The 23,019-nt window shown below is 53.7% G+C and overlaps 7 protein-coding genes across 7 annotated transcripts; 2 read left to right on the top strand and 5 right to left on the bottom strand.

Annotated features, from left to right (window-relative positions):
- Positions 1–36: 36 nt before the first annotated feature.
- UBR1 (E3 ubiquitin-protein ligase ubr1) lies at positions 37–6,796 on the bottom strand (the record flags this gene model as incomplete). Its single annotated transcript, XM_062906773.1, has 2 exons — positions 37–560; positions 627–6,796. 2 exons carry the CDS (start codon positions 6,794–6,796, stop codon positions 293–295), a joined length of 6,438 nt encoding a protein of 2,145 aa, XP_062769655.1. The 3' UTR covers positions 37–292.
- An 841-nt stretch (positions 6,797–7,637) lies between these two features.
- QCR9 (Cytochrome b-c1 complex subunit 9, mitochondrial) lies at positions 7,638–8,093 on the bottom strand (the record flags this gene model as incomplete). Its single annotated transcript, XM_062906772.1, has 4 exons — positions 7,638–7,691; positions 7,754–7,802; positions 7,869–7,934; positions 8,041–8,093. The coding sequence occupies 4 exons, from the start codon at positions 8,091–8,093 to the stop codon at positions 7,638–7,640; spliced, it is 222 nt and encodes a 73-aa protein (XP_062769654.1).
- Positions 8,094–8,592: 499 nt separating this feature from the next.
- QC763_102180 (uncharacterized protein) lies at positions 8,593–9,204 on the top strand (the record flags this gene model as incomplete). The annotated part of the gene is made up of 1 exon (XM_062906771.1): positions 8,593–9,204. The coding sequence occupies one exon, from the start codon at positions 8,593–8,595 to the stop codon at positions 9,202–9,204; it is 612 nt and encodes a 203-aa protein (XP_062769653.1).
- A 467-nt stretch (positions 9,205–9,671) lies between these two features.
- BCS1 (Complex III assembly protein translocase and chaperone) lies at positions 9,672–11,201 on the bottom strand (the record flags this gene model as incomplete). The annotated part of the gene is made up of 1 exon (XM_062906770.1): positions 9,672–11,201. The coding sequence occupies one exon, from the start codon at positions 11,199–11,201 to the stop codon at positions 9,672–9,674; it is 1,530 nt and encodes a 509-aa protein (XP_062769652.1).
- A 401-nt stretch (positions 11,202–11,602) lies between these two features.
- QC763_102160 (uncharacterized protein) lies at positions 11,603–12,259 on the bottom strand (the record flags this gene model as incomplete). Its single annotated transcript, XM_062906769.1, has 1 exon — positions 11,603–12,259. One exon carries the CDS (start codon positions 12,257–12,259, stop codon positions 11,603–11,605), a length of 657 nt encoding a protein of 218 aa, XP_062769651.1.
- A 305-nt stretch (positions 12,260–12,564) lies between these two features.
- Positions 12,565–15,107, top strand: TIM44 (protein translocase subunit). The gene is made up of 2 exons (XM_062906768.1): positions 12,565–13,686; positions 13,743–15,107. Exons 1-2 carry the CDS (start codon positions 12,653–12,655, stop codon positions 14,416–14,418), a joined length of 1,710 nt encoding a protein of 569 aa, XP_062769650.1. The 5' UTR covers positions 12,565–12,652; the 3' UTR covers positions 14,419–15,107.
- Positions 15,108–15,371: 264 nt separating this feature from the next.
- Positions 15,372–22,322, bottom strand: QC763_102140 (uncharacterized protein). The gene is made up of 5 exons (XM_062906767.1): positions 18,483–22,322; positions 17,208–18,427; positions 16,791–17,153; positions 16,344–16,734; positions 15,372–16,206 (listed from the first exon to the last, which is right to left on the bottom strand). Exons 1-5 carry the CDS (start codon positions 19,311–19,313, stop codon positions 15,490–15,492), a joined length of 3,522 nt encoding a protein of 1,173 aa, XP_062769649.1. The 5' UTR covers positions 19,314–22,322; the 3' UTR covers positions 15,372–15,489.
- Positions 22,323–23,019: the final 697 nt, after the last annotated feature.

Below are 23,019 nucleotides of genomic sequence, written 5' to 3'. Positions count from 1 at the left end.
GAAGGACGAGGTGGGAAATATGTATTTTAACTTCTCAGGGCTTCTAGGGCCGGTTATGAGAGTCGGTCGGAATAGACAAAAGTATATGATTTAAGCATCTCGACATTATACTGATACAAAATAAAAACCGTTCATTTCTCAACTCTTGGTGTTTCTGCCATAAAACAAGTTCACCCGCCCATAAGTAGTACTCCTATGCCCCCAAAAGTCCAGAGTGTACGTTACAAAAACTGACCTCCCCCTTCCTTTCCCCCACCCCGCTCACGTGCCCCCATCATCTGTTTTACGCCCGCTAAATCGTCTCCCACCCCCCATTATTGATATCCGCCTCCAGCTTCCTCGCGATATAACTCGGCACCCCGTGCCCCAACCACAAACCCCTCAGCATGCTATCATACCTCTTCTGATGCAAAAACAGCTGGCGCCCAAACCTCAGCCCAAAGTCCACCTCGCCATACCGGTCGATATACGGCGCGTGGCTGAAGCTGCCCGACTTCCTAGACAGGTACAAGACGCAGCACTTGCGGATATTGATAAACAGCCCGATATTCTTTTGGCATCTAATTTCCCCCTTTGGTTAGCATCACTCACTCATTGTACAATGTTTGGAAGAGAGAAAAACAAACCTCCACATATGCTGCTGTGCCCCCCCAACCTTGCTGTTCTTCCTACCCTCCTTGACATCCTTCGCACAGCACACCGCCTGCCCGCAAAAAATCTCCCCGCAAAACAGACAAATCGTCGGGTCCGTAATGTCCTTCCCCTTTGTTGGACATTTCCTGCGCGTGCACTCCTCGATCAAAAGGTCATAATTCTTTGGCAAGCCCACCAGCTCAAAAATGCCAGGGTGGCTCACCAGCGCCGCCGACGACAGCCCTTCCTCGTCCTCCGAGTTGGGCGCAACAACACTGTGCTTGATCCACCCCTCAACCAAGTACTTCGTCGCCGGAACCGGCCACCCGCTTGCCGGCCCGTCTTCAGCATTAAAAGCGCTGAGCATCTCGTCAAAGCTAGGCAGGCGGAGCATTTCAGTCAGTCTCTCCAGCTCCGACAGTTCCGGCTGGGGCGAGACCCTCGAGTTGAAATCAACTCCAAACTTGACGTGCAGCAGCAGGACGCACTTTCTCAAAAAGGTCAAGGCGTACTTCTTGACAAACGTGTACATGCCCTCCAGGGTGTCCAAACCTTCCTGGGAGAACCCCCCGTTGGTGAAGTCTTCCCTGGACAAACCCCCTTGCGCCTCAGCCGCGACATCAAAGTGGAAGATGAGGTCGCAAAATTCGACAAACCTCGCCAGGGAGGGGGACATGGTCTGCTTGCTGCGCGTGATGTGCTGGAACCACTGGTAAAAGGGCATGTTGCGCGCCATTTGGTACGTCACCTTGACAATCTCGGCCAGGTAGCACAAGCGGACGAGGTGGGCGATCTCAAAGTGCTGCGCGTGGGCTACGCCAAAGACGCTTTCACAAAGAAAGACGAAGAGGTCTTGTCTGAGGAGCGCGGGATAATCCGCCAAGGGGGTGCGTGTGTGCTCCGTTTCTTGGTCGGTGTACTGTCTGATGAAGAGTTGGCAGTGCTGGCGTTCACTGTCGGCACGGTACTCGGTGTCGATGCGGTTTTCTCCATTCTCCTTCAAGCCACCGACGGCGATAAACGAGGTGACCGTCTCGCTGAGGATACGCAGCTGAGTGAGGACCTGCTCCGGGATTCTTTCCAAAAACGTCTGACCGTACTCGGCCTCAACTCCACGCTGTTGAATTTCCACGGCAGAAATCGAGAACCCTACCGAGCGTGCGAGCACATCACTAGAAAAGAGCTCAGCACTGTCGGCCTCGGGAAGATTGTCCTGGTGGCGCGAACGAAGACCGTTCTTCTTCAGGCTGTCTCTAAGCCGACGGTAGACGTTGACCAACTCTCGCATGCTGCTGTGGGCCTCAGGGGTAACACCTCGACTACCACTGGTCTCTGGGGCAGAAACGATACTGAACGTCTCGCTATAAGGGCTTGCCGTCGGCAACGACGAAGCACCCACATGAACCCAGGCATCGTCCAACAGCTGCGCCGATTTCTCTGCCAGGTTGGTGACCATGTACGTCTGTGTGTACGCTGCAAACGCGTCTTGGACACCATCAGGAGGCCGAGCAGCCCCGAGCGAATAGTACGCCGAGTGCAGTTGCTCGTTAAGGAAATCAGAAAAGGACTTCTCGGGCACCAACGGACCAGGATACGACTCTTCCTGTCCCTTCCAAATAATAGGAAGAAACGCATTGCCGAGAGCCTTGCACAAAGGACACACAAATTCCAACCTGTTGGTGTCTTCAGGTGGGTGCCGTGCAATCTGCTGACTATGTCGACGAATGATGGAATCATAGTAGGCCTCGAAACAGCCATAGTGCATAATGTGGCCACAACCAATAGCTACCGGACCAGGCCGGGACAGATTCGGTGGGAACCCCTTCCCAATGCACTGCCGCTCTGCCTCAAAGACCTCACCGTGCTGATCCACCTTTTGAACCTTGTGTCTGTTCTCACCGGCAACACCAAACGGACGAATATCCTCCACTGACCGATCAAGGTTGTCAGGCGTGTTAAAAGCCTCCCTCACAAAGTCAGGATCCTGGAGATCAGTCTGCCTCAGGATGTTGCTCTGTGTGAAATACGCAAACGTGCCATATAACCGCCGGTCATCCGTCTCTTCCTGGCACAAGATGCAAGTTCCTGCTGGGTATTTCCAGAACTTGCGGTGCTCCTGAGCTGGCGGAAGATGCTCATCTTCCTCGAGCTCATCCACCTCTCCCCAGTCAATATCCTGCTGGTTCTCCATGAAGCTCTTCTGCTGAGCCTGAAATTGCGCCATGACTCGACGCTGTCGGTCCAGCGCCGCCTTCTTCTTGCGCTCCCGCTCCTCGTCAGCTGACGCGGCTGCAGGCGACGATGTGTTCATGCGGTCCAGCGACAGACCGAGACGGTCACAGGCAAATTCAAAGCCCCGTGGGCGCTTTTGGCGCATCCTCCGGAGCACCAACTCGATCTTTAGATGGCATCCCTTGTATTCCTCCTTGGACGACATCATGTTCAGGAGAGACACAATTGTCTTTGACTGTGGTGCCTCGGGAACGAAATGACGAGCTTGCTGATTCAGGGCAATGCTGATAAACGAAGGCTGCTCTGGCTCCTGCTCGTCATCCGTGACATTGTCCTCGGCGATGGCAATCAGGACGAGGTGCAGAAGAACCTGCAAGAAGGATTCCACTCGAGTGGCAGGAACTCCTGGTGTTAATTTCGAGTATGTGAGAGCATACAGCAGCGAGTAGTAGACAATCTGCGCAAACATCCCGGTGCTGGTGAATTTGCCCAGTCCGGCAAACACACCCGACGTGACAGGGCGAGGCTTGGGTTCGTAGACAACATCTTCAATGGGCTTGCCAGTCTTCTTGGCAATCCACTTGCGCCAGGCCATCTCCGCCTCCTCTCGTTGGTTCTTGTTGTAGTGGGCGATGTATGGATCAACCTCTTCGACATGCTGTGGTTTGAGTTCAAAGAGTCCAACGTCAGTCAGCCCCTCGGGAGATTTGAAGGTGGCCATCTCATCCAGTATCCGGTGGAAGTCTTCTTGCTCCTGGAACTTATCAGGAAGCTTTGCACAAATATCCGAGAATGAGAGCGGCTTGAAGCACAGAACGTGAGTCAGATCCCGGCGCATGGAAGCGATTTGAGGGTTCTTCTCTTCATCATTGCGGATCAGAGACGTCTTGTCGCTGAGCAGAACGATGAGAAGATGGATCATGTCCTCCACGACATCCAGATGCTGACCATCGTCTTGACTCTTGGTCTTTTGTTCAAAGATGCCCTTGACCCACTTCTCCATGCCGAACCGATCGATGATAGACGCCAGCACGCGGCTAGGATCACAAACCACCAAGGCCGTCTGCAACAAGAAGATATCGCGGTGGTGGGACACATCTCTCTGACCAACACCGCGGTATGTTCCAGCTTGGTGACGCAAGCTCAACCCGTTCCTGACCCACATGCCCGCCTTCATCTGAGCAAGCCACGCGCACACCCGTAACGGGTAGTCAAAGGCAGCCATGAGGTAGTCCTCGGGAGTAAACTCTCGCTTTGGCCATACCTTCTTGCCCATGGAGCGAGGCTTCATAGTAAGCTCCTGCGTGGTGAAAGTCAAGAGTGCCCTGAGCTGTTCCACCGGCATAGCTTTGCCACATTCAATCAACCAAGACAGAGTGTAGTGAAGCGCATGGTGGAAACTTATCGGCTGCTCCTCAACAACAAACTTGACCACCTCGATCTCGTTGTGTGTCGGGTCAAACTCAAAGTCGCTGAGTGTCTTGAACCGAATTTCATCCTTGATCTCCGATCCGCTGAACCGGCTGCGTTCAGCTCCAATGGAGTTGACAATGACCGACTTGGCCGCGAGGCGGATAGCTTTCTCCACGTGGACAAACTCCTGCTCACTGACATTCCGGAAAGACTCGGCAAACTGCCGGCATAGCCTGTTGATTTCACGAGTGACCAGCGAAGCGCTGATCCAGCTGTCCGTCTCGTACTCGACGTGCTCACCCACCGCCCTGACGTTAGGACAGATGCCTTGGTGCAGTTTGACGAGGTCCAAGAACTGCATCATGTACCGCTCCTCTGTCCGAAGGCGCTCTTGGACGTTGGGGGAGCCAAAGAGATACTTGAGATCAAGGAAGAAATGATACATTCTGCGGTTGGTGACGGAACCAGTGTCGAAGGCCAAGACAGCGCTGGAGTCCACATCCCAGGGGTGCCCGACTTGCCGAGTCGTCAGGAAGGTGTATAAGATGGCCATCAAGTTTGTCAAGAAGTTGCCACGCTCCACGACCTCGGCCGTGATGGATGGGGTGGTCAGCATTTGTAAGGATATGTTGATGATGGAATGGTCCGGCTCGCGGTCGCCGATGAGATACAACTGCGCAAGCGTGGTGTAGAGTCCGGCGAACCGGAGACCCAGGATGCGCTTAAACTCGGGAATTGTGACCACGGTCGAGATGTACAAGGATCGCAGGTCATTCCGAACCTTCTTCCACATCCTGAGGTCGAACAGAATCATCCAGTCCAGCCGCACCCTCTCAAACAGGTCCTCGGCAACCGGGATTCCTTCTTCTTCCACATAGCCTGTGGGAGTGGCAAGCCAGTATGAACCGGGTGCTGGGGCTGACTCTCCGGTCTTGTTGTTGCCGGGTGTCTTGGGTATGTCGAGACGAGGCTTGAAAGACACCGTAGGAGCAATAAGCGGCTCTGCGGTATCAGAATCCGAAGGAGTGAGCTCCCTTTCCCGAGCAGTTCGTCTGGGAGCTGGAACTGGAGGAGGCGGTGGTGGTGGTGGCGGATAGCCAGCAACTGTAGCTTCATCATCTTCCAAAGCGTTGTCTTGACGCCAGTCTTGCATGGGAATATCGCCGCCCTCTGTCCTGGTATCGATCATCATGACATCGCCGTCGTCATCCCCGTTCTCTTCCATATCACTCCCAAGGGCGTGCTCGAATTCCTCCTCGTCGATATCGATTCCGTCGTCATCATCATCAGAATCGTCTATGGGCTCTCCCACACGGGCGGCAGCTCGAGCTTGCACCATGATTCTTATTTGCTGGGCATAGAACTCGTCCTCCTCAAAGTATTGGCGTTCAGTCATCTCCTCGTCATCCATGCCATCCTGTCCAACATTGGCGTGTGTAGCTCGACTTCCTCGGCGCCATGGTTTGAGCATCTCCTCACAAACAACTTGCCTAAGAATGTTGTGGTCGTTGCCGACGCTGCATCCCGAGATGTCTCTTAGCCAATCCACCATCGTGCTGACCATCTGTTCTCGGAACGTGTCTCGAGCTGAGCGAATTGTGACAGTGACCCTGATCCTTTCCAAAACCTCGGCAACTTCTATGAGTTTTTCGATACTTTGGTCGTACATCAACAGACTTCTACCGATGCCGTCCGTCTCGTAGGCCTTTGCGAGACCGGTTGCCAGCGTCGTCCCGCATGCTCTCGCCACCTGGTCTTGAACGTCTGTAACCGTATGCTTTTCGTCGTTCCAAAGAAGTACACACCATTCTTCTGGCCTCGTTGTGTCCCCGCCGCAGTACGCTGAGGATAATCTAGAGTTTACCTCGTCTCTCTCGATCGACTCGACCGTCTTTGTTTGCCGGAGCTGCTCAGGGGAGCACGAGATGACATCGCACATGTAGTCAAAGACGCGGCCGATTGTCATTCGGATGCTGGCAAGGAGGTCCTCCGGCGCTCCAGTGTTTGCTTTCCCCTTCCCCTTATCCTCCCCCTCCCACACTGAGTGTATCGTGCAAAACACGGGCCTCTTCCACGCTTCTGCATCTCCACAGTCACAACACCCACTGTTTCCAGGCGAGATGTTGATCCTAACCATGTGCCCCGTATGGTCCGTCGCATCGAAGCATTTGCTGCAGAGGCAGCAGGTATCGTCAGCGCTGCATGTCCGGCATGCGTACGAGGCCTCGCCCTGTTTGAAAATGTGTCCGCAAGCCTTGCCGCGCGCAGCCTCGGTGTACTCTGCGCCTTCGATGGCGCCCTGGGCGTCTCGCATCTTGAGGGTCCCGTCAGGTCGGGTTGGGCCACCGGTGGGGAAGAAAAGCTCCATGTAGTCATCCCGACCGCCCGCCATGGACCAGAAAAGGTCCTTGAGCAGATCTCGGGCGGCATCCTCAGAGTATCGACACCGGTGGCGGTAGGGCAAGTTTCGCAGCACCTGGCAGAGCTGCTGCTCTTGCGTCGACATCATGTCGGCCATGATCAGTGAGCCGCCTTTTGCGTTTGTGACGTCAACTCTTATTTCAGGTCGGATACGGTGGTGGACATCGAGTAAAAGAGGTGGATTGATTGTATAGACGGGTACTGGTGTGTTTTGCGCCGTTGCTGAATCTCGAAATGGGGCCAACAACTAACGGTGGTTTGTTGTCTTATCGGTGGTGGTTGATAGAGGGTTGCTCCCAATAAGTGAATGGAGGGGAAATCGTGGGGTTCCAAACGTGGTAGATCAAAGTCGGTCAGGGGTGGCGTGCTGGGGCGTCACCAATTTCCAAGGTCCAGGCGGTTCAGCTGTCTCGGCGCTTGGGTGCAGTGTTTGCATGCACTACTATCACAAAGGAATTTGGTTGTTGGTGTAAGCGGCTTAGTTGGGCTGTCCTCCTGGATTCTTAAAAGAGTGTTCTAGTGATGCTCCAAGGTTTTTAAAACTTTAAAAGCTTGAGCATTACCAAAAGTGGATTATTGTATCACCCACTGGGTATCACAGTGAGATCCGTTCCACCGAAGCATGATTAGGTACTTAGAGATATGTTTGGACGGAGCATTATCTCATACATGGCACAACTATTAAGTCATACCTAATCCCTGAAGCTCCCGAGTTCATCCCACTACCTCCCCTAATCACCGTGACCTGCCAGAGCCAGCTTTCAGAGATGATGCACCATTGCAATCGCCAAGCAATGTTCTATTCCAGGTTCCTCTACAGCCGTCTCCGGTCTAGAAATATACAAGGTCGGGGCCCCTCCTCATTTTCCTGCCTCGACTAACCGCTCCTCGTTTGGGTCCATGCGGTGGTGTGTGTGATTTCCTTCGTCTGCCATCCTTTACTCGTCGTCCTCAGACTCGGCGTACTTGTGGCGGATGTCCTTCCATTGGCGCTGTTCCTCTCAGTCAGCATTTCCCCTTCCCTCATTCTGAATAGTGTGGCATGTCGACGTACCCCCCGGTTGTGGTGGTCCCAGACCTTGTTCATGACAGTGTCGTAGCCCCTGTTGACATGTTCAGCATGGTTGTTCTTTGCGCGGGTAGGCCTTCATGTCTAATCGGCGGCATACATGTTGAACGCAAAGGCACCGGCAAAGACGGCACCAAGCATGGTGGCGTTGTTGCGGAAGATGGCGCTATAGCTGGGTTAGTATCGGTAGTCGTCGGCTCCGGCGTGTCTCTCTCTCCCGGACGGGTAGGGCAGGACTTGCTTGTAAATGGCAGACTGGGAGCATCGCGCACATGGTCAGCACTGAGTTGTTCATTTCTCTTGGTACGGGGGCAGCTCTCACCATTTTGTCGGTTCTCGAGGTGACTACCTGGGTCAATTGAAAGACTCGTGTTCCGGGGTTGACGTCGGGAAGGTGGATGCGAGATCGCGAAGCTGGTCAAGGCCGGGTGTTTCGATGCGATTGAGCAAGCAAAACTGACTGACCACTGAATGGAAGCCGGAAACACCGCACGGAACTATCCGGCTGCCTTCTGATTGGCCAAAGCTGTCTTCCCAGGCTTGACAGGGCAGAAAGCTTGGCGGGACTGAACCCCGCCAAACATTTATTGCTGGAGCAGAGAGCGCAGAGAGCAACATGGCGTCTTTCATCCACATCTGACAACTCGACCGTTTCTCGCAACTCATGCAACGGTACTGCCACGCCGGTGTGCAGCAGGTGACGGGCCTCGTCAACCTTTTTCCCGCCGAGACTTATTTTGAGTGAACTGGATCCGGCCGTTTCTGTTTCTTCCATCACATTGTCGCCCATCAGCTTCATCAGATCAAACCCCACCTCCACAACCATGCCATCCCAACCCACCAAATCCGGTATCGTGACCGACGAGGCCAGCGGCGAGCGCCACATCCCCGAGTCTGTCCGTGCCGATGGTAGCACAAGAAAAGCAATCAAGATCCGCCCCGGCTACCGCCCTCCTGAGGATATCGAAGTCTACAAGAACCCCGCCGCCGAGAGCTTTCGCACGCGCGGCAAGGGCCCCCCTCCCGGCTCGGAAGGCCTGAAGGACGAACCAAAGCCTGCTGCGTCCGCCTCTGCGAATAAGAACGCTAAGCGACGTGAGGCGGCCCGCAACAAGGCTCAAGCTGCAGAGGCTGCCGGTGCTTCGGCGAAGGCCCCCGAGAAGGCCCCAGAGAAGGCCCCAGAGCCTGTAGTGGAAGAGCTCGACTCCGAGGTGGAGAAGGCGAAGAAGGCTCGCAACCTCAAGAAGAAGCTCAGGCAGGTGAAGAGTCTTCAAGAGAAGCAGGAGGAAGGTGCTGCTCTCTTGCCTGAGCAATTGGCGAAGGTCCTCAAGATTAACGAGCTTATTCGCGAGCTTGATGCTTTGGGCTTTGACTCTGAAGGAGAGCCCAAGAACAAGGAGGCTGATTCCACCAAGGACAAGACCGCCGACGACTGAGACCCCTACCACTGGGACTACGGTTATCAGAAACTCATATCCGGCTCAGTGTTGGATTACGACTAGCTTTTGCAGGCCCGGCCGACATATCACATCAGCAAACTCGGCCCATTGGCAACGAATCACTTGGAACCAGGACGTGGAATCCAATTCGGCCAGTTGGAGGACCTGAGATGCAAACGATCACAGTTGTATGTGGTCCTGTGCCATATTTATTATTCTGGCACATATCTACGCCTCGAGCGACTTGACAACAAGTCAGTTGGGAGGACATATAGAGGAGTGGCATGAGCTTTTAGGGGCTACTTAACTTTACGATGAAGTTCCCATAATCAAAGGAGTAGGCCAAGCCGAAGTAAATATATGGAGGGGCTAGCATCAAGCAATGTTGGATAAAAGCTGGGGTATCAACGGTCTATACAGTTTTACATAATGTACATTGATATACAAAAACCTTTGCCTGCTTCTCAGGCAGGAGATTTAATCGACCCCTCCACAGTAGGAGGCTCGGGCTCATATGTCCTCGGGATCAAGTGCTCAGCCATCTTGATCGCCCCTTCCATGTCCCCCTTGTGGAACTGGAACAATCCCTGAATGGCCGCCGTAGACGTGTGTCTTTTAGGAACAGCAGGATCTTTCTGGTCGCCACCAAACAACCCCAACCCATCCAATCTCTCCAAGAACCTTTCCCTGCCCTTGTGGTCAGTGTCAACATCCCCATAGTACCTATCCCACATTTGACCGGCCTGATACCGTGACGCCTCCCCAATCCTCACCATCATGTCCACTCTCCCCGGTCTGATCAGCGCCGGATCAAGCTTGTCAATGTGGTTCGTCGTTAAAAACGCTATCCTATCCTCGCCCGCCGCCAAGCCGTCCAGAGCGTTCAACAACCCAGAAGCAGTAACACTCCTCCCAGAATACCCATCCGGATCCCTCTGCCGTCTATTCACCAAGGCAGCATCCACATCCTCCAACAACAAGATACTCTTCTCGGGCAACTGCGTCAACAGCTGCGCCAGCAAATCATCCGTCATGCCCATCTCGGACAAATTAATCATGGCAACCGAGTAATCCAGCTCTCCCGCCAGCGCCTGGATAAAACTCGTCTTTCCCGTCCCCGGCGGGCCATAAAGCAGATATCCGCGCCGATAGGGGACACCCCGCTCCGTGTACCACTCCTGAGCAGCCATAAACTCCTTCACATCCGCCACCAAGCTTTCCTTCACCCCCTCGTCGAGAATGACGCTCCCGAGAGGGCGTTTGAGTCTTGGCTTCCCAAGCACGGTCCACTGCATGTTGCGGGCCGTGTAGACAACTGTCTTGCCCTGCTGGAAAGACTGCGCCAGCTCGTGAGCCTGGGTGAAGACCTCGGCCAGGACATGGCGGTGCATCCAGAGGAGGGTAAGCGTCAACGTCTCGTGGGGCTCGCCCGTCGCGGTGGTGGCGGTGGAGGCTTTCTCGCGGTTGACGGCGATGTACACCCCTGGCTTGTGGCGGACGATGTGGTGCCCGAACCCTGGCTGGACGCGGAAATCGGCGTGGGTGCGGCCGTTACCTTCTTCGCCGGCGACTTTGGAGAGGGATTTGGTTGTTGTTGTTACAGACAGTGACCGGAGCCGGGTGAGACGCTGGGCGATGAAGCCCGAGTTGTCTCTTGGTTGGGCCAGCCAGGCCAGAACCCAGGAGTAGGAGGGGTCGCGCTTGGAGATCTCGATGTTGACGAGGAGCTGGCGGCGGAGGAGGGCAGTGCCTTGGATCAGGGTGCGGCGGCCAAAGGCGGCGGCTGCGCCTAGGGAGGCGAGGCCGAGACCGCCTGCGAAGACGGGGTTGGTGAAGAGCTGGTCGAGGGGGAGGAAGGAGGGGGCCGCCGCGGTGGAGGGGCTGGTTGATGGCGGGGCTGAGGGGCTATATGGTGGTGGTGATTGTGCTGACTGCGGTGATGGCGGGAACGGCAGGCCCACCGCGGGCGGCATCTGGGAATTGGGCGCCGGCATGGTGGACGGCTACATTGCGCGGTAATATCGGGGATGGATCTGGTGGGTTGCAAGGTCACTTGCGGGACGGAATGCTGAAAGTTGAATTGACAGGGCCGGGAGAACTTGAAATTTTAAGTGGGTCCAGGCCGTTGCAAGCCGGCGCTTTGGTATCCATTCCGCCGGACCCAAGACCTCAGAACGACATTCGTTGCTTCAACATAGGATGAACGCAAGACCACCAGAGGGATATATCCCTTAGGGCCTGTTCCCATGGTCAAATATGGGTAAACACTTCTGAACAAAGGAGAAAAGCCTCCCAGGAGTCCCCGGAAAGAACATGATAATATACAACATATACACAGGATATGGATCTGCCCCAGGTTTCGACATTCCCAACCCCCAAAATTTCTATCAACCCTTTAACCCAATCTCCTTGGTTTTTTGCTTCTGGTACCACCGAACTTGATTCTTGTCGAATCCGACACCTTGACAATCTTATCCCTCAACCCCTTGCCTTCGTTGCCCATCAGGACCTTGACGACCGCCTCTCTCCCGGACCCGAAACCGCGCAGGATAACCTCCAACTTGTGAATCTTCTTCGTCAAACCCTTCTGGTTCATCTTGTCGATCACATATGCTCCCAGCTGGTACGCCGAATCGTAGTGCTTGCGTCCGGCATGCTTGAAACCGAGGTTGCCGCAAGATAGCGAGATGAGGGCGTCCCGGTTGGGCTTTGTGAGAGTGACGTGTGTGTTGTGCTTGTGCGAGTAAATGTGGAAGTGATATGGCTCCAGCTCGGTATCCTCCTCCAAAGGATCCAGATTGAAATCCTGTGTCAGGTCTCCGCTGCTGCTGTTGGCTTTGGAGGGATCGGCAACGTTCTCCATGAAGTTCCTCGTAAGGGTCATCATGGCGTCCGACTGTGATGCCGGGGAAGAAGGGTTATCAGCCCGTACAATGGGCGACTGGGAGAAGAGGCGAGCCCATTGCGGCGCGCTGGGAGCTGGGTGTCGAGGTTTGGTCAAGGTCCGAAGCATGCCCTGTGCCATGAGGCGGGGCGTCGAGAACCGACTCATCTTTTGTTACCAATTGCCGTCTGCTGGGTTTCAAAGAGGATCGGAACGGCTTGTTCGGTTTCGACTCGACTCGGGGCACTAGCGGATTGGTCGTGGGCGGTCTTCGGAGACACGGGGCGCAATTGGAGGTCGCTCACTAGGTGATCACTGCTGAGCGCAATGACCGCCTTTGGAGCTCGAATTAATTTTTGGGACCCCTCGGTGGCGGCCGACTGGAGCGCCGAGCCGGGAATTTGCCGGGGTCTTGGCAAAGATTTTGGCGGGCGGCCAAAGAATTCGAGATTTCGGGACCCCAGATATTGAAGCATCTTCTTGTTGCCGCATCCCATCCACTTTGCATGGGCCGAAATCCCACCACACTTGCGCGCTTTCTTTCATGTTACACTCTCGCTGATGTCGGCTGTCGGCTTCAATAATTCCACTTCTCTTCGCGCCTGTCTAGGGCCGTCCTCTTTCACAGCAGCAGCAACAGCCGCAGTAATCATGAACGCCTCCCGGCAGATCCAGAGGCTGTCGCCCGCCGCTCCATTGCGAGTATCGGGCCTCCGCAACATCACCAGCAATAATACTGTTGTGCCAGCACAGATTCGCCTTCTCTCCAGCCAGACCTCCCACATCCAGAACGGGCTTCGGCGGCCATCTACCCCTCCTTCGCTCCAGCAACAACCCCTCCTCCGATCGACCTTCCTCCCCAGTTCGCTCAGATTAGACACATCACCACCATCACACAGCCGTTCGTTCCACGCCTCTTCCAGATCACTTCAGTCCGAGAACGCCAAGGAACGTAAAGTACCAGTAGAAGAGAAGGAGAAGGAGCCAGAGTCCAAGGAGGAGGGCAAGGAGGAGACCAAGGAAGAGGCCAAGGAGAAGAAAGAAGAGGGTGAGGGCGAGGAGTCAGAGAGCAAGAAGGAGGAGAAGGGAAAGAAGGGCGATGCACCACCTCCCCCACCACATGGCGATAAGACTCCATGGCAGGTGTTCCTGGACACGATGCAGAGCGAATTCAAGCAGTCGAAGGAGTGGAATGAGTCAACCAAGGCCCTGTCCGCTGGCGCCACCGAGTTTATCGAGAGCGAAAAGGTCCGCAAGGCCCGTGAGGCCTACGAGGCCACGACCGGTGCCGTCACCAACACTGCCGCGACCGTTGTCAAAACCACTGCTGGTGCCATCGGCAAGGGTGCTCAGTGGACCTGGGAGACACGTGCCATGAAGGGTGTGAGAAAGGGTGCCAACATTACTGGTGAGGTGCTCGACAAAGCCACCAAGCCAATTCGTGAGACCGAGGCGTACAAGAATGTGAAGGATGTGATCGACGACGGAAGCAGTTCGAGATATGGTGGGTGGATCGAGAAGGAGGAGCGCAGGAAGCGGAAAGAGGCTCTAGAGAAGCTCAGGCCACAGACCGAGATCCATGAGGAGGACCCCAAGTAAGTCTTGTTGCTTGCAAAGTAGCAAGCATACCCAGCTAACAATACTCCCTCAGCGCCGGAACCAACGTCACTCTCCACAAGGACGCCGCCTGGAAGGAAGCCTGGCGCGACTTCCGCGACTCCAACAAGATGATGCAGAGCGTCTTCGGCCTGAAATCAGTCTACCAAGAGTCCGAGAACCCCCTCATCTCCACCGCCCGCAGCATCACCGACCGCGTCGCCGGCTTCTTCGCCGAGAACGAGACGGCCATGGTCATCAAGAAGGTCCGCACCATGGACCCGGCCTTCCAGATGGAGACCTTCCTCCAGGAACTTCGAGAGTACATCCTCCCCGAAGTCCTCGACGCCTACGTCAAGGGTGACGTCGAGACGCTCAAGCTCTGGCTCTCAGAGGCGCAGTACTCTGTGTACGAGGCCCTGACGAAGCAGTACCTCCAGAACGGCCTCAAGTCTGACGGCCGCATCCTCGATATCCGAGGTGTGGACGTCCTCAAGGCGCGCATGCTCGACCCTGGCGAGATCCCGGTTTTTGTTATTACTTGCCGGACGCAGGAGGTGCATGTGTACCGCAACGCCAAGACGGGCAAGCTCGCGGCGGGCATGGAGGACAAGGTCTCTCTCGTGACGTATGCTATTGGTATCACGAGGATACCTGAGGATGTCAACAACCCAGAGACTAGAGGGTGGAGGTTGATTGAGATGCAAAAGAGCGGGAGGGAGTGGATTTAAATTTGCTTCTTCTTTCTTTTGATTTGGTGTTGTTGGCCAAAAAAAAAAAAAAAAAAAAAAAAAAAAAAAAAACAAGAAACTGTATTATACGGGATAATGTTCAGCAAGGGGCAGGAACCATTTCTCGGCAAATGTATAGAAGGGAAGGGGGGTAGGTTGTGCGGCGCCTTGAGCATTTTCGACACACACACCACACATGAAAACAAAAACGAACAACAACACCACTCTTAAAATTTGTTGGCGTGGGAAGGGATGGGGGGTGGGGGAAAGCGAGCATCTATGTGTTGTTTTTTCCATGATGCGGACATTACTTGTAGTTTTTTTATTGTACATTAGGGAGAAAGGAGGAAGCGAGAGTCTGATGGGAGTGTTTGATGGTGTGTGAGCAAGTTGGCTGGGCCAGATGAGAGAGGGGGACAAGCAAAAATGGCGGTACGAGGAGCTCACCCCGAATAGCTGGGAAAAGAGGGAGGATCTCAGTATCTTTTGCCTTTCTGGATAAACATTCTCATCCATATGTACAATTGTTGTGTATGCATTAATGAAGGCCAAAAGAATGATCAAAAAAAGTAAAAAGAGATATTCAGCAGCACACCACTTCTCTCTTGGATTACAATCATTGAACAGCTCACACATCTGTCTCACCCAACACAAAATCAAGACAATAATAACCCATCTCATTAAACCAAAGACACATATAACTAAATCCATAATTCTCCCCCGCTTTATCCCACGATATCATTATCATAAGAATTAAACCACCAACTCAACCCTTCCTTACACCCAACCATTTTCTCAGCCACCATTATCACGTTATAATCACCCCCCGAAAGAAGACAAAAAGGGAGAAGAAAAAAACACGAAACTTTATCTATCCCATGAAACAGAATGCAAATAAGTTAACCCCATTTCTAAACCACCCCCACCACCCCGGCTCTCTCTCCCCTACCTATCCCACCTCTAATGTGATTGTGAATAAATAGCTAACACCCCCCTTTCAACCCCTCTATAGATGCACAATGCTGCAGTCAAAAGGTATGAACCCCCCAAAAAAGATGCTTGATCACCCACTCACTCCTCCACTTCGGTAGGAGACCGACTGACACCCTGCCCAGAACCACTCGGCTCACTTTTGCTCTGAATCCTCCTCGAATAAAACGGGAAGTATCCCCTCACTTCTCCCTCCTTCTCATCATCCCCATCACCACCCCCCTTCTTCCCCTTCTTCTCATCATCATCAAAACATGTCCGCTTTCCCTTCTCATCCTCATCCTCCTCGTCATCACTCTCAGGTGTCCGCGGTGAGATCGACTTCCAATCTAATCTCGGTTTTCTTGGAGTTGTCGTCAATCCCATACCCATCATTCCCACGGTTGACGGAACTTTTCCCCAGTACTGCTGCTTGACATTCTGCCCTACTCTCTGCTGCTGCGTTTGTCTCACACCCAACGAGGACGACAAAGGCAACCCACCGCCGGGTGGAAACAGCGGGTACGGCGTTGCCGCCGCCCCAGCAGGAACCATAACCACTGGCGTGGCAAAAAACTGAACGTGGTGGTTCGGCGGGATGACCCCAGGCGGTGGAACAAGTCCACGAGGAAGGGGGGCAACAGGTGAAGGAGGTGGTGCAGGAGTAGTAGTCAAAGGTACAACCCGCGGGCTGTCGTTTCCAAATGACCGATCCACTACCCTTCCAACAGGGCTAGACGGAGTGGTTGTGCTAATGCGAGGCATAAAGGTCGGAGCACCAGGGTTCAGCCTCAAGCGGCTCGACGACGACGAAGTGTCCTACACGGGGTTAGAAAAGGCCAGGAAAGATAGAACCCCGAGCCACCAAAAAGTCCATGTATCTAGATATATATGTCACGATATATATAGAGCCCGATACATTCCCTTCAGTGCAAACAGGATTCTATCAATCATACCTCTTTTTTGTGCCCGTTCACTGCACCACTCGCTGGTTTGGTGTTCTCTGAGCCGACGGAGCCGTTTATAGCGCTGTTCGGATCTTTCGTGGCGTCTCCATTCGTCTGCACACTTGGCTTGTTTGTCACTTTCGCGAGCACCGAGTTGGTAGCTTCAGCGCTCAGGTCATTGACGATATTCGGTGCTTTACGTCCCTTGACCGGGGACTTGGTGCCGTCCGGAGTCGAATCCTTGCTGTCCTTGGGCTTGACAAAAATTTGCTTCGACCAGAGCTCGGCATATTTGCCGTCCTCTTGCAGGATCAGCTCCTCGTGGCTGCCCTGTTCGACAATCTCTCCTCCGCCAACAACAATAATGCGGTCAGCATTCATGATAGTGGAAAGTCGATGCCTATCAAAACAACGTCAGCACTTTAGCCCCTTGTCTCCCATTTCAACAAAACTTACGCAACAATAAAAGTGGTCCTCCCCTTGCAAAGGGTTCTCAATGCCTCCTGAATTTTCTGCTCAGTCTCGGTATCGACCGCACTGGTAGCCTCATCGAGGAGCACAATTGCCGGCCTCTTCAAGATGGCCCTTGCAATCGCCACTCTTTGAAGCTCACCCCCAGAAAGCTTGACACCACGCTCCCCAACCCGAGTGTTGTAACCGTCCGAGAATCCCATGATTTGTTCATGGATACTAGCAGCCTTGCACGCCTCATGGACCTCCTCATCTGTCGCCGTGAGCTTCGCATACCGGACATTGTTCATGATGGTGTCATCAAACAGGATCGGGCTTTGCGGGACAATGCCGATTTGTCCTCTCAAGCTGTTCATGTCGTTAGCATTACCCTCGTATCTAATCAGCTCGTTAGTAGCATACCTGAACAAATCCACATCTCTGATATCCTGCCCATCAATCATGATGCTTCCCTTCGTCACATCATAGAACCGATCCAGCAGCTTCAGAATCGTCGACTTTCCCGCCCCCGTTGCCCCAACAAAAGCAACCGTCATCCCGGGCGTGGCCTCAAAGTCGATGTTCCTCAAGATCTCCTTCTTCTTGTCGTACGAGAAGCACACATTCTCAAACTTGACCCTCCCGCCGGTGAAATACAGTGGCGGTGCCCCCTCCTTGTTCTTGATGGTCGGTTTCGTCTGCATGATCTCCAACAGCTGCTCGGCGTGAATAAGATCCTTGCTTATCGTCTTGCCCAGCCCAGCAAAGAAGGTCAGCGGCGCCACCAGCTGAGCCCAATACGTCAGCAACATGATGAACTTTCCGGGTGTGACTTGGCCATGTGTAATCTGGTAAACCGCCAGAAAAGCACCAGCAAGCAAACCCGACAGTAACACCAAGAACTGGAAAGCATAAGCAACCACGTAGCCAAAGTACACCTTCTGCGACTTTGCCACCCGATCCTTGACAGCCTCCGAGTATCTTGCCTCCTCATGTCCAACTTGGTTGAAGCAGGTGACCGTTGACCATCCCTGAATACCAGCCTGTCTGACATAGTGTTCCTTGAACCAGGCGCTGACCTCACCTCTCCTCGCAGACTTGAGCTTCGAAATCATCCGAGTGGCAATATACAGAAACACGGCCGCGGTAGCAATGGTGATGAAGCCTTCGTACGGTCCAAAGGTATACGACAGGTAGATGAAGGCGACCGTCATATCGATCAGCATGGGAACGGCCTGAAAACAAATCGATTCGAGCATGTTGGAGATGCTTTGACCAGACTGAATGGCCATCATGATGTCGGAAGAACTCTTCGAATCGTGGAAATCGGACGAGAGGTTAAGGACGTGGGAGTATGCCGCCGTGCTCATAGCATCGAAGGAGTAATACTCAACCGGAATCCAAAGCCACTGTCGCAAGAGGGAAAGACCTGCTTCGGAAGCTACCAGCTTCAGACCAGCAAATATCATGACCTCGGTCCAGGGGTTTCTGTCCACATCACCAGCCAAACTGTCCATAATGATGCCCATCTGCCGCGGGATCAAAACATTGATGGCGTTCATGGCGAGCAAGCAAACACCAACAAGAACAACGCGAACCTGAAGCGATCGATGATTGACAGGCCAAACGTAAGGGAAGAAAACCTGCATCCGTGTCACATTAGCTTCACCTCAGCATCCACATACTATTCAGACATACCAAGAAACTCTTCGCGTATGTAACCCAGTTACCCTTCTCCTTCAACCTCTTCTCCATCGCCTCATTTGCCTGCCTCTCCCTCCTCTCCCACGGAGACTCAACCGCATCAGTAGTCGGGCTCTGACTAGCATCCGTAGAACTATCCGACGTAGCCCCATACCCATTCTGGCTCCTCTCCTCCCCATCCGACTCAACCCCGTTCACATGTCCATTCGTCTTGTTGAGCAAGCCCTGCCTTTCCATATCAGTAGCCTTTTCCCTCTTCACATTCCAAACCCCCTCAAAATAAAACATCAACACCAACCCAAAGGCAGCCCATCTCGCCCCAGCCGCCGAGAAATCAAAAATCTTCCTGAATCCCAACCCCCCAGTTTCCACCGTAGTCTTCCAAGTCAACCAAACCAAAACAGGTTCAAAAACCATCCCCATGCCCACACTCCCCATATACGGCCACAGCACCACCGCCTTTTCCGCCTCCCAAAGCCCCGCAAACTGCACCCCAAACACCAGCGCGCAGCTCAGCAAGCCGATGATGACATCCTGCTCCGCCGGGGGGAACTTCTCTTCGGCAACCGCCACAAATAGTAGATATCCCAGTTGAGCAAACCAACTCAGAATGCCCAGCATCAACAGCCAAGAGATGAACCTGCGACGGGGATGGTCCTTGGACTCGGCGGTGGACCGGGTCTGGAGAGTGCAAACCGCAATGGTGGACGAGATGGTGTAGTAGATGAAGACAGCGGCTGGGTATCCGTAATGAAGCGAGGCGAGGAGGTGGCGGAATATTGGGCTCTCCTCTTCTGGGACGTCGGCGTCGTATGGGTCCGCCATTGTGTGTTGGGTTTATAGAGAGGGCTGGCTAGCCTCGGCCAATAAAAGAGATTATATATCGTTTGTTTGCTTGTTGCTGTGTAAACTGGTCGTTCTCGAACGTGCAATCGAGACAGCAACACAGAGCGGAAGTAAAAAGATGGATTCCTTTTTCGATCGTCGTAGAAGAAGTTAAAGTTATGGTATACGGTAAGGCAGATGGAAGCCTAAAATGACACGAGGATGTTTTTTTTTTTGGCCTTTTCCGTGCTGTCTTTCGTTGACTGTCGGAGGTGTTGTATGTTTGTGTGTGTGTGTGTGTGTATGTGTGTGTGGTTGGAAAAAGTAAGCCGTCCCGTCGAGATAGGTAGGCGAAAGAAAGAGGCAACCCTTCCAGACCAGATCCTTCGGCCTTGCCTGACTTGATGATTCAGACCCGTTCGTTGTTGCCGAAAAGTTGCAAGTATGCGTGTTCCACAGCTCAATCTCCTCCGTCGGGTTACCCTTCCTCGCTCTTTCCTTTTGAAATCGTTGCCACAAACACCCGCCGAGCGGACCTCAGAAAGTGCAAACCGCGGAGTCTTGTTGCAAAGTCTCAGTTGAGGAAAGATAACACCACCCGCCAGGCAGGTACACGCAATCGAACAAAGGACCTGTCTGTCTGTGCTAAGCTATTGCCCGAGAGTGGGTACTCAAAGAAAGAACCCGTGGCAATGGAAGATCTGGTCTTCTCCGTCCGAAAATCTGAGACAACAGAAAATAATGCGATGGTAGTTGTCGTCTTGTGCCGTGGGAGCAATGCAGAGAAGAAAGCTTGTCTAGATAGGGGAAAACTTTCAACAGCCTTGGACTTCTTACTCCGGACGCCCCCCCCCTGAACTGTCTGAATAGCCAAATCGCGTGTTGACCCTGGATTGGGCCAAAGCAAAAGGTACAGTGGGTTCCCTTGGCTATGTGTTCCCAGTCCCGCGGAACCTGCTGCACATGCAAGACGAGAGAGAGGGAGAGAGAATGCAAACAAAGCAAATGTCCGGGGGTCCCTCCTCTGCTGCTTGCTCCGCTTGTCAACCGACTGGGAAGGTCTGACAAGACGCACACACACACACCACACAACACCTGTCGCGTAAGTCGTGATCCACAGAACCCGGCTGTGTGTGTCAACTTATATCTCCCGTCACCGCAAGGCTAACAGAACAAACAGTGGGACAGGATAGATGGGAACTGGTAGAACCAACTCTATCATCCAGCGAGATTGCTGGGCACGTGTTGTTGAACTGACTCTCACACCCCCCGTGAGAGAGAGAGCCTCTCGGATTCTTTGCCGTTTACTCTGAGCCTCCGAAGCCGGTGCTTCCGTCCAACTGCAGGGACAGCTCCTCTCTCAAAATAGAGAGGTTTGCCTCGACCGGCAGAGGTGACAAATGCAAGCACGACAGGAAGAATTTGCCGCGTCCCTGTGAGAGCTTGGGCCAGCTGGACAAAATCCGTGGTTCTCCTTAGGTATGTGAGACCGTCAAGCGGACAAGATGTGGTACCAGCGTACACAAGAGGTCACCTCGAACGACGACGCGCCGCCCAACCCGAACACGAATCTGGTCTTCTGGCTGATGTTATGGGCTTGGAGTATGATAAAGCGGCTCTATGTTTGGCGCCGGTGTGGAGGGGCAAAAAGTCCAGGCTTAAAATATATTGGGAAAAGATCCGAGGACGGCTTGTTGTGGCAAGGTCGATTGGAGGATAAGGTGACTGAGGGACCGAGTCAATGAGTTGGAAAAGTATTGGGCGGTGTAAGAGGAGGGTGACCTTTGGTAACGGCTAAGTTGGCTGTCCACTGCGTAATCCTTCAGCAAGAGGCTCCCCCAACAAGCGAAAGGGTCACAAAACGGAAAGCTTGGAGGCCGGTCGTGATGATGGGAGCGGCACAGGAGTCTCACACACCTCGGCCACGTTGTGTCCCAAGGAGCCGGTTCCTTCTTTCAGACGAGACTTGGACCAATGCGGCTGAGGTCAACAAAGTGGGTTAACATAAGCGTAGTTGTAAGGTTTGTAAGGCTCGCGGCGTTGGCTGATGGTAGCCCACCTTTGTTGTGATCATGAGAGCTTGACCGAGCTTACAAAACAGGATTGGGAAGGGGGAGACTCTCGTGATCTGTCACTTGAACATTGGAAGAGACGGTGTGCGCCAGCAAGCGCTAGCGAATGCGTGTGCGTGCCCCGTCATGTAATTCATATTGCTTTTTTCAATATTCGAATTCCTTGGGGCCTGCCAAGATCGGGAATCTTGGGTTGGTTTTGCCCCTGTCCGGATTGTTGACTGCCACTCACACCACTACGGTGAGGAAGGGAAGGGAATATGGGGTGGTGGCATGGGCGCCAGCCGAATCCAGGATCAGCACATCGGCGGTGTAATCAATCTGGAGATCGATCCTTTTCCCTGCCGCGGCAGGCGAGCAGCCGAACTTCGGGCGCCGTTCCCGACAACAAGCCTGGAAAAAAAGCACAGTCCACATGGGGCCGGAACCTCGCTCATGAGCTCCACGACCTCCCGCTGCCACAAACGCCTATCTGCACTAAGAGTTTTCAAACTCTTGAATGTGATTTGTTTCCAGAGTGGCGGAGAGAGAAGAGACGGCTTGGGATTTGCTCCTTTGTGAATCTTTGTACCAAGTGTCGGATAGCTAGAGTGGTATCCACATTCCAGTAATGGAAGCTTTCCCACCGTCCTGGGCCACGTTATCACCGCCCTCACTATCACACGCGCCTGGTGTCGTACTCATGCGAATTTATATGGACCTTGTGTCACCCCAGAAGCAGTCGGCCAGCAAAGGATTTTTGGTTGCATTGGCTCATCATCATCAGCATCACGAGGTCGTCTACATTGTGTGAACCTAATGGCTCGGCAGTTGGACGAACTCGGTGAGGGGTGACAGGTTCCTCATCGTTGGTTCCGTGGCGATCATATGGGTTGTCACCTAAAATTGGAAATCGATATCTTTGCCGTTACACATGCAACGAGATAGGATATATGGGCCTTTAGGAGATGCACAAGTCTTCACACCATATGCAGCCACAGCGCTGCCAGGAGAAAGGGTTGTGTCCAAATGTGGGGTACTGCATTCGAAAAGGAGGTGTGCTGAGAAAAAGGCCTGGTGCTTCCAACCAACCCCGCCGATATGGCATTGCTCTGGTACTGTGTCGTGGCCGGGTGTTTCTGAGGGGTTTCTGTCGGGGTTTTCGTCTACGATGATCAGTTCGGACCCGCACCATGTGGAAAGGTGACCGGAGGAAAACATCCACGAAGCACAAGTTTGCAACAAGTTCTCGACCATCGCAGCCAAAGCCCGATGGATGTCCCGGGCTTCGGTGTGGGGCTATCGGCGATGTGGGTCTCGGTGTGTTCCGTTTCGGAGGACCTCGTCCCGTCGGGAGTCGGGGAGGTGGGTCACATTGAAATCTGGGTCGGGCTCTTTGGGACTCCGGATTTGGTAAGGCTTTGAGACGCATAGTCGGATCGAGGATCGACGGTACGGCAAAAGAGAGAACTGACAGCTTCTTCCTATCCTTACCAATAGGCCTAGGTCGGCGATAGTCTTGAACACTTGCAGCTCCACAGGCTCAGTGACGCTATCCCGTCACAGGAGCGTGGGTGCGTGTAAGTGCCCGATGGGAAATAGTTGACCACAGCGTCACCTGAACGTGTTCTGGCTACTGCAGGAGGGTGAGACCG

Source organism: Podospora pseudopauciseta, chromosome 1 (genome assembly GCF_035222475.1).
Source record: "Podospora pseudopauciseta strain CBS 411.78 chromosome 1, whole genome shotgun sequence".
Taxonomy (NCBI): Eukaryota; Fungi; Ascomycota; class Sordariomycetes; order Sordariales; family Podosporaceae; genus Podospora; species Podospora pseudopauciseta.
The sequence above is the reverse complement of the archived record's forward strand: the minus strand, read 5'-3'. Positions and strand labels throughout refer to the sequence as shown.

Excerpts from the sequence above, each read along its gene's own strand:
- TIM44 (XM_062906768.1), top strand. The coding sequence starts at position 12,653 with ATGTCGGCTGTCGGCTTCAATAATTCCACTTCTCTTCGCGCCTGTCTA. Across the intron at positions 13,687-13,742 it reads ATCCATGAGGAGGACCCCAA|CGCCGGAACCAACGTCACTC; the intron begins GTAAGTCTTGTT and ends ATACTCCCTCAG.
- QC763_102140 (XM_062906767.1), bottom strand. The coding sequence starts at position 19,313 with ATGGCGGACCCATACGACGCCGACGTCCCAGAAGAGGAGAGCCCAATA. Across the intron at positions 18,428-18,482 it reads CATACGCGAAGAGTTTCTTG|GTTTTCTTCCCTTACGTTTG; the intron begins GTATGTCTGAAT and ends ACACGGATGCAG. Across the intron at positions 16,735-16,790 it reads AGGACCACTTTTATTGTTGC|GCATCGACTTTCCACTATCA; the intron begins GTAAGTTTTGTT and ends TTGTTTTGATAG.